This window comes from Merops nubicus, unplaced genomic scaffold, assembly GCF_000691845.1.
Source record: "Merops nubicus isolate BGI_N331 unplaced genomic scaffold, ASM69184v1 scaffold4124, whole genome shotgun sequence".
In the NCBI taxonomy this organism is placed as follows: domain Eukaryota; kingdom Metazoa; phylum Chordata; class Aves; order Coraciiformes; family Meropidae; genus Merops; species Merops nubicus.
In genome coordinates this window covers 35,643-44,533 of record NW_008602105.1, presented here as the reverse complement: position 1 = coordinate 44,533, position 8,891 = coordinate 35,643, and the positions used below count along the sequence as shown (strand labels likewise).

Here is an 8,891-nt window from a genome sequence, read left to right as displayed (position 1 = left end):
TCTGGATGCGTTCCTGTGTGACCTGCCCTAGACTAGATGGTCCTGCTCTGGCAGGGGGGGTTGGACTCGATGATCTCTGGAGGTCCCTTCCAACCCCTAACATTCTGTGGTTCTCTGATAAGGAGGGTCAAGCTCTGTTCTGCAATGGCCAGCATCTGAGGAGGACTTCATCCATCTTGCCTTTGATCCTGACCTGTGTGTTCCTGAACCGAGTTCCAGAATGCAGCTCCTGTGCCCAGTCTTTGACATTTCAGCCAGGGGTGCTGGTGACGTATTGCCATTAGGGGGGAGTTGGGTTCAGTACTGGTTTTGTTTATATTTGTACATATTCCATATTATTACTACTATTTTCATTAAAGCTGTTTCACTTTTCTAATCTCTAAGTCCTTCTCCCTTATTCCCTTTCTCTTCCTCTTTGGGAGGATGAGGAGTTAACAGAGAGCATCTGTTACAGGTCTGGGGGTCAGCCCTGAGCCTAAGCCATGACACTACTGCATGAATACGTGACAACAGAATGTCACTTGTAGTGATAAAAGACAGTATATTCCCTTATTTTTATCTTTAGGCACAACGCTTTAAAGAAACCACATTATTTAATGTTCAGACTGAATAACAATAAATTATAAGAAAACATGTGGACACTAGAATCCACAAGACTGAAAACTAAGCCACATCAGTAACATTTGAAAAATGAAATTAGCACTGGATTTTGCAAGATGACCCCCTGTGGGATCACAGCAATGAAGTTACAAAAGCTTCATACAACTGAAGGGGTCCTATGAAGGCTCTGCTTACTGATCTCTGGCAGAAAAGGTCACAGGCTATGTTGGGGGGATTTTCAGTATGACTAAAAAGCAGGAAACAGATGGAAAGAGTTGAGAAACATTTCACAGGCAGTAATAAAAATTTTATAGGGTTTTCATGTAAAGCTGTATAAATGACCTGTTTGTAAAATTGTCCAAGACTTAAGCTCAAACTATATTGTTGCATAGCCTTTGCATTTTAGAATGACCATTAACTACTCAGTAACATACAATCAGTGCTTTATTTAGCTTATTAAAGAAGATAATCAAGTACTTCAATATTAGCTCACAAAATTGTTATTGAAAAACAGGTAAAATAGTCAGGGTTTAAAAACATTTTAAAACCAGAAAAAGATTTCTTACTGAATAAAAACTGTGGTCTCCTCCCTGGGACTCTAATTAGATCTTTCCCCTTTAAGAAAGAACATTGTTTCTAAGTTTTTTTATTACTTTTATGGTAGTGTTCCGGGATGCAGAGGAATATTTAAATACATATTCATAAAAATAATTGAGAAAATATTCAGCATTCTGAAATAGTGGATAAATCCTGAATTAAGGCTCCACTTGACTCATGCTTCCATTAATCCCCACTTTAAGGTCACATTGGCTTGCACTCCATTTTCAAGCATTCGTCTGAGATTCTCTTTTTCTCCTTTTCACTGTCAAAGCTTTTGAAACTTCTGACTGAGTAGCAGCATTGCATTGCATACACTGGCGTTTCACAGATGAAGAAACAGGCACAAATAATTCTTTATGCTGCTGCTTCTCACCAATGTAGCTACCAGTTCAAAATGATAAACCAACTACAGAAAAGGTGTGTGACAAGCACACGATTTGGAGCTCTTGCCAGCAGTCTCCACAGCAGGCTGGTGGTAATCATTCCCTTTTCATCACTGTCTGATTCTATGCTTAGTATGAGAGCTTTGCTACCCTTTTCTAGCTGCACGTCCTACATAAAATCTGAAGTTACGTTCACATTTATCTGGGATTTGTCAGTGCAAATATGTTACTGCCAGTGATTTGAGGAGTTGAGCTGAACTACCGTTCTCAATTCTTCTTTTTGTCTGCAATGAGTTTTGTATTTTCTCCTCCAGCCTCACTGATTATTTTTCCTTCAAATCAGAATGACAGTACTGAAAATTATTCCAGTGAGAAGCCAGAAGCTAGCTCCAGCAGCAGGCAAAGTAGGCATAGCCTGGGGCAGCCAACAGTTTGTGTCTTCTGTATCAGAAAAGCAGTGGTCTGTTTGCACTTGCCCAGCTGGTCACCGGCCCCTGACGTGACTGCCCACTGCTGCCAGAGGACCGAGGGGGAAATGAGGCATCTCTCTTCCCAGCAGTAGTACCATTACTAGCATCAACAGGAGCAGAAAGTCACTTCTGCTTCCACTTCTTCCCATACCTCCTCTTTGCCAGAGAACATCCAGTCCTTCACTCAGTGACTGACCCTTCCAACAGCCCAGCAGGTCACTATCAGGGCACAGCGATGAGTGCTGGAAGAAGAGGGAAGCAAGAGGAGGCAGATGGCTGCGTGGGGCAAGAGATGTGTTGGTCCTGAGAAATGAGAAAGATCTTAGAAGGACTGGACACAGGCTGCGACAGGAGAGGAAAAAACCAGAATACTTAAATCTTCTAAAACTTGAGGACCCCCTCTTTCACTGTGACAGTACTTTCCCTGTGACAGTATTTCTTAGTCTGTCTTCCACCAACGCAATTTTCTGATTAAATTCTTCCAAGCCCTCTTAGTTCCCTCTGCCAACAATACAAAAAAAAACCCCAAAGAACAAACCAAAAAAAAAAAGCAATATTGCTCCTGTCAAGGAAACCTGATTTGGCTCTAACAGAAAAATGAAACTGTGAAATAAAAGATCTCCCATTCCATAGGCATCCATCTCCCTCCATCTTCTTTACTGCTTGCCCATAATTTGATAATTTCATGCTTGTCTAATTTGATAACCTCCTCTGTTGCCTCAAACTACATCTCTATATATGCTCAGAAACTATATGTCTCTACATGTTTACAATCACACTGCCTGCCAATGTCTCATAATTACTCTTGCCAGAAATGGAAAACAGACAACTCAGAAGAGCAAAGAGCTAGATAGATTTTAGAGCTCTGCCAGATGTGCCACTTCAGGTTACACTGTTTTGTAGGACAGCAGGTAAACAGCACCAGTAACTCCCATTCCTATCCTTCCAGTGTACAGTTCAGGGGATCTCTCAAACATCCACTTTGTAAAGATGCATATTTGTTTTTTCCATACAAATCCATGAGTTTGGTTCATACAACATCACTTATATGGAATAGCCCATAAGGAGTCTTTCTCCCATATTCAATCAACTCATGGCTATTAAGCCTGAAATCTGCTAAAACAGTTTACAAGCTAACAGCAGGCCCCTTCCCCTACAAACACTCCACTTTTGTCTCATATTGACTCCATCTATTCTTGAACTTCTTTACCACGAAGTTTCTACTTTGACCAGCAGGAAAATCACCCCATCTGTTACTTTCACCAGATTTATCTATACACAGTGCATACCTTCTGATTAGTTTTACATCCATTACATTAACCTGCACCCCTAACTATGTAGCAAGTAAACCATAAACTGACCATGAATTGTCACTACCATGTCTTGTTTACCACATTTGGAAATGGTTAGTGAGAAACAAAACCTTTAACATCTACAAATTGATTTCTGAAAGGAGAATTTCTGTGCCCAAGATACAAGAATTTGTGTATTCTGGGTGATTTAGGGAGATTTGAAGACCCATACCAATGACATCAGAGGTTAATTGAATATTTAAAACAGAAGCTAACACGTTCAAGGGTGATGAAATGAGAGACACATTGTCAGAAGAAACAGGAACTTTAACTGTGGCAGTAGGCAAAGGTTAGAGGTATTTGTTGCAGGGAGCAGTATGAGAGCAACTCTTGAGTTTGAAGACAAAGTACAGCTTGGAGATGTGCCCTCCATGAGAAAGCCTTGTGACTCTCATGGGACCCTAAGCCACAAGAGATCACCCAAACGGGCCCACAAATGAGCAGGGGGTGTTGCATATCCACTCGTGACCTCGCTTCAATGTGTGTATCTGTGTGTCTTTTGCACTACTGTTGCTTTTAGAAGTTCCTCACGTACTACATGCATAGGATACAACTGAGCATTCCTATGCTTTGGAGAAGGAACACAGACAGAGACTCTGACATGTCAAGTTTACATCTTTTCCCACATAAGAGCTCTGCAAAGGTGTTTTAACACATTACTGGAGTAGGCTGCTGACTTACTTCCCAAAGAAGTTTGCTGCACCTAGGAGAAAGACCATCAAATTAATCTCCTCCTCTTTCCAACCCCAGAAGAGGCAACTGTGCTTATAATTCTGCCTAACAGAAGTCCACATCTGAGGTATGATTGGAATAGAACCTACTATCCTAGCTCCGTTGAAGATGTTTTCTCAGGTACTGTAACAACTGCAACTGAAAAATTGTCTTTCACAAGGCACACTGTGGTGCCAGTAAAACCCCAACATGCTGTCTGGAAAGTTAGCCACAAGAGATTCCAAATGACATTTTAGCAGAGAGAAAAGTGTCTGAAGTCAGTGTGTAGGTCAACAAATCAACTAAAAACCACACTTAATTTTCATCCTCTCTTCCACTCTAACTTGTTCGACTACAGAGACCATGTTGTTATTCTTCTCCAAGTCATTCTGTTGACTGCTTCCCTCAAAAATTAATTGAACAAAGTGGACCCTATAATTTAAAAAGAAACAGGCTCAGCAGGTGAGTAAGCTTTGTTGAGATTGATTACTGAGTATTGATTTTCCACCAATCATACAAGTTACACTCCACAAGGCCACCTGCACATTAACCTAGAATACATAAAATCACCTCAGGCTAACATCTATTGAGAGGATTGTGTTTTCAGAGGATGCAGTCTCTAGCTGTGTTTCTCACACGTACATTCAATGGCGTTCATGTGTACACCATGCACACTTTTTTCTTACTTCACTATAAAGAACTACTGTTTGTATTTTCAATTTTCAGAAAGAGTTTAAGATAACTTGCCAGGAAAAAAAAACTTCCTATAACCTAGCGCTAACTTAATTGTAGTAACTGTGAAGATAGTTAGGTTCTCCTGTGATATGAAGGAAAGATGCTGGACGCAGCAACAGCAGAGTGGCTTACTGTGGCCTGGAAGCTTCTGCTTGGTCAGTCTGCAGCTTTTCACCCCCTTCCACTTCCATGGTGCAGTAGACAATTCGATTGGGAGCAACCGACTTTAAACCCTGTACCTCCATTATAACAATCTGAGGAAAAGAAAGGAAATAGTTTATCCTTCAGAAAACACTAGATAGCAGAGCTATTGCAGTACGAAGCTTCATGCAGGTTAACAAAAAAGAAATAAAAATTTCCCCAAACTCCACTCACTGAAATATTCACAGAGGAAAGTTTTAATTTTGCTTTCTTTTTCCACTTTCTACACCATATAGTAGGAATTGAAATTTTTCCTCTGTTTCTACTTGGACAATGACCAAAACTTCACTCACAATCAAAATGTTGGTAGTCGAATTTGAGAATAATGTCTATATATACTTCTGAACCATAATAGTTGGGGAAAAGTATGTTTCAAGCAGTTATCTAAATAAGTACTTATAGAACAAACAGGTTACTAAGCCAGACTAAACAAGACTAGCAAGCACACTGATCACATCTTGAAAGGTTAATCGTGGTGCTGTGACACTGGAGGTTGCAACTCTTGACTCTCAGAAGTGATTTAGTGGCGTGCTGAGCGTGAGGCAGGTCAGAGCATCGCTATCAGTTGCTGGATTTTTTTCCCCCCCTGCCATCAGCCTCTTTTCCTTCTTCCAGTTCAGTACTTGCAGTCAAATTCAGCATGCATTGGGGCTGGGGGCGGTGGGGGGTAGATAAAGGGGAAAAAAGCCACCTCCACCAGCTGTGCCTCAAGTAATTTCCTCACAGGGAAATTCTGCACTTGGCAGACCCCAGAGTTCTTCAGCTTCTCTGAACTAGTCAGTCATAGCTCAGAAGAGCCAAACGCAGCCCTGCTTCAAATGCTCTCTGCCTTCCATAAACCTTACAGTTTGTCACAGTGGGAAATTATCGGAATTTTTACACTTCAGATGTTTCAGAGAAGATTTAAGAAGAAAGTCTGGTTTCCCTGCTTGCTTTGGAAAAGCTGCTTTCTCTTCCAGCCCCATTTAAGCCTATAAGAAGAACATGGGAAAAACATAGTCCATTTAATCAGCAGAGAAGCTGTCCTCAACTGAACTACAGATGAAAACCAATATTCAAGGGTGAAAAAAGTAACGACTCCTCTTGGTCTCTTTAGAGGCAATTGGTTTCTTAGGTCAGCAAGCAGCTACTAAAATATTTTGCAATTAAACTGTGTGCATACTTGTCAATTTTCTTCAATTCAAGTATGTTAAGCCAGACTTCACCCCTGGCTGTAACATCCTTTGTACTTTGAACCTTCCAGAACCTTAGTAATAGTAAGATGACTTGAAAAATTGCTGGTTTGGTAATATCACAGTGAGATGATGGTCACTGATAATTTTGAATTTTTTTACATTACTCGTAAATTATCAACATTGCCTATTATGCTTTGTAAATATCAATTCAGGGAGAGTGTCATAATCATCTCTCTTTTCCATCTTTTGTGGTCCAGAAATTTAAGCAGTTATCAGAGTGATCAATGATCACTGGGAGACTGCACTAGAGATCCTTCTAGTTAATACTACCTATATGGTCTTTCCACATGCCAAATTTATGTCCTTGTTGAATGCAGACTACACGTTTAGTCATTTTTATGTTGACACTTCTTTTCCTTGAGTTTCCAATTTAATTGCACAGTACATTTGTCCTTGGTAGCAATTCTGGACCCCAGTAATGGAAAAAAGTTGCATTTCATTAGGAAGGAAACTGTCACTAGCTTATTTACTAGCTCATTAGCTGATAAACTGCTTCCTAAATATTGCTTGTCTCTTTCTGAAACTGTCCAACAGCTGAGGAACATAATTGATTAAGTCATCTCCTGTTACTTTGATATTTTCTTTAATTATTTTACAAATTTCTGCAAACAGGCTATTTGAGCCTCTACACTTGTAAAAACAGTCACTGTTGCTTGCAGTTAAGGGCAGGGATGTCTCTTCTCTTAGCCAGCAAGGTCCATTCCCATCAGAACATCATAAATGTATGTAATGTTATTCAAGAAGTGTGAAGCTATGCACATATGGCCTCACATTTACAAAAAATAAAGTATTCTGTCTCAAAGGAAAAACAATCAGCTTTTCTTATTTGCCCATTTGCATAGAAAAGGAGTAGAACTGTCAGGTTTCCTTATAAATTAATATCAGTTCAGCTATTTCCTTCTGCCCTTATACACTCTGAGATTTAGCTTCCTGAGAGTGATGTGCACATACACTCAACTTATGTGGTTAACAGTTGTACATGCTTGATACTTTCGGCATATAGAATGATGGATCTTACTACTCTTTCAAAGTTGATGTTAGGCTTTTACATTCTTAGCTAGTAATATTAAAATTGCATACAGAGGTAAGTAATTTCTCTGTTTTTGAACATTTTTTAAATTCTCTGTGTAAATTAATGACATTGGAAAGAAAGATTGGTATTAATTTTCAACGTTACTGAAAAAAGCAGATGCTTTTTTTTCTATAAACCAGACTTCCTCCATAATCTTAGTAAATATGAACTAGTTTCTTGAGGAAAATGCAGAAATTTTTAAAAACCTGCTATGGCCACCAGTAAATTTTGTTGTTGTTGTTTATTCTCAAATGCTTTCAGTGAGAAAACATAACTTGTTTGTAAAATTCTAGGAGTGAGCTCCTGATAACAACAGTGTTTCATAATCACTCTCAAAAGCGTATTTAGGTATTTAATGTACTGGAATTGATGTAAAGTTACATTGTGTGGGAGATTCAACTACCAAATGCAATTGCCAATGCAAGAGGAAAATGCATCACATAGCTGTACTCTAACTCATAATTACCAAAGACACAAAGAATAATTTACTTCTTCAAGATAGAATTTTAAAATTACAAAGGAAGAAGTAATAAGAAAAAAGTTATCAAGACATAGATATTTTAGTAATTTAAACTGTCAACAAGTTTTCTGTGAAATATGTGATTACCTCTAATGTGAAGGAGAGGACTACATCAGACTTCGACAGCTGAACCTCATTTTCATCTCCTATGTCCAAGAATGCAGAATTCTGTGATCGCTTTAACTTCTGCAGTTTAAATTCTGGCCCACCTTTAGACACTGGAAGACTTTCCAAATTTGCCATCAGCAAATTCACCGAAGACCGCAACTCTTCTATGTACATGTTCTCCATTTCTCTTGTTACAAATTTGGGGAATTTTCTTTCCTTGGAAGATATATTTTAAAAGTTAGAGAGGAAAAAAAAAGTAATTCATATTATATGTCATGTTAATTTACTGATTTGCTCTCTTCTCAGAGATACTTAATAAAAAAAAAGGGGCATTTGTAAAAGAAAGAAACACTTGCCCTCGAATCATTTAACCATAAACCCAGTCTGAATGATTTCATATCTGATTACTTTAAACAGAAGGTCTAGAGAGAACATAAAAATCACTTTTTTCCTCAATAGGATTTAGTTAATAGTGTTTAAATATTGTGTCTACAGCAAAGAGGTAACATACAAACATCTACAATGCATATGCGAATATGTACAGAGCCAATTTTATGCTGTTTCTCCCCTGATATTGAACACAGGGGACATATGTCACTCAAGATTGAACAAAAATGTAAATTATTGTAGAATATGTTTTAAATATAAGTGATAAACAGTGCTCCCCACATACTGTTTGCAAAGGTAGGCATCTTCCTCCTAAACCAGACAATTCTTATATTTAGATGTTATAAGGAGTATTATAAAATGTTCTACGTTAAAATCTTTATAGCTGCTAATGAAGATCAAACAAGTTGACTGTGTCCCCAAACACCTGCTGCCAGTCCAGTGATCTGCTCATTATACCACTACAGACACAGTATATTACAGATTGAAAAAGAAAAAAGAAACTTATTTATAGTTA

The 8,891-nt window shown here is 38.6% G+C and overlaps 1 protein-coding gene across 1 annotated transcript in view; it reads right to left on the bottom strand.

The window, feature by feature from the left end:
• Nucleotides 1-8,891, bottom strand: part of LOC103770941 (calcium-dependent secretion activator 2-like) — a gene marked incomplete at both ends in the record, with an annotated part of 62,503 nt that overhangs the window by 23,400 nt on the left and 30,212 nt on the right. The window contains 2 exons of the mRNA XM_008938218.1: nucleotides 4,984-5,105; nucleotides 7,967-8,203. Coding sequence (XP_008936466.1) covers nucleotides 4,984-5,105; nucleotides 7,967-8,203 — 359 coding nt within the window. The remainder of the gene's footprint in view (nucleotides 1-4,983; nucleotides 5,106-7,966; nucleotides 8,204-8,891) is intronic.